At 61.9% G+C, this 822-nt stretch overlaps 1 protein-coding gene across 1 annotated transcript in view; it reads left to right on the top strand.

The window, feature by feature from the left end:
- Positions 1–822, top strand: part of EMH_0043500 (TPR domain-containing protein, putative) — a gene marked incomplete at both ends in the record, with an annotated part of 2,455 nt that overhangs the window by 1,294 nt on the left and 339 nt on the right. The window contains one exon of the mRNA XM_013495849.1: positions 3–822. Coding sequence (XP_013351303.1) covers positions 3–822 — 820 coding nt within the window. The remainder of the gene's footprint in view (positions 1–2) is intronic.

Below are 822 nucleotides of genomic sequence, written 5' to 3'. Positions count from 1 at the left end.
GCAGTGCTGCAGGGGCCTGGTGGTGACGTAACAGCAGCAGCAGCAGCAACAGCAGCAGCAGCAGCAGCAGCAACAGGAGCAGGAGCAGCAGCAGCAGCAGCAACAGCAGGGGGAGGACCCCCCCCACAGACCCTGCAGCAGCAGCTGCAGAGTCTACAGCAGCAGCGTCAGCAGCAGCAGCAGCGTCGCGCAGCAGAGCTGCAACGAGCAGCAGCAGTATTCTCGCATGCAGCAGCAAACAACCCCCTTCATCCTGCTGCTTTTTTGGGGCTTGCTGCTGTTGCTGTGCTGCAGCGCCGCTGGGCCGACGCTCTGCTTCTCTACGCCCGCCTCATCGCCTATCTCCCCCCGCCCCCCGAGCAGCAGCAGCAGCAGCAGCAGCAGCAGCAGCAACAGCAGCAGCAGCCGCAGCAGCAGCAGCAGCAGCAGCAGCAGCAGCAGCAGAGTGCATGCATGACTGAGGCTGAGTTTGCTGCTGAGCTGCGGTATGCGGTGGGGTTCTGTCTGCTGCGGCTGGGCCGTGCTGCTGATGCTGCAGCAGCATTTAGGAGAGCAGCAGCACTAAACCCCAGCAGCAGCAGCTCTCTTGCTGCTGCTGCTTTGCTTCATGGGGATATAAGAACAGCAGCAGGACTGCAGCAGCAGATAGAGTTGCTGCTGCAGGCGCATGCAGCCAACCCCACCGACCCCGCTGTGCTGCTGCAGCTAGCTGGGCGTTTGCTGCTGCTGCAGCAGCAGCAGGCAGCGCGGTTGCTGCTGCAGCAGCTACACATTCCTCCCTTTTGTTCTTCACTAGCAGCAGAAGCTTCGTACTTATGGGGT

This window comes from Eimeria mitis, genomic scaffold (genome assembly GCF_000499745.2).
Source record: "Eimeria mitis Houghton genomic scaffold, Emh_scaff1788, whole genome shotgun sequence".
Classification (NCBI taxonomy): domain Eukaryota; phylum Apicomplexa; class Conoidasida; order Eucoccidiorida; family Eimeriidae; genus Eimeria; species Eimeria mitis.
The sequence above is the reverse complement of the archived record's forward strand: the minus strand, read 5'-3'. Positions and strand labels throughout refer to the sequence as shown.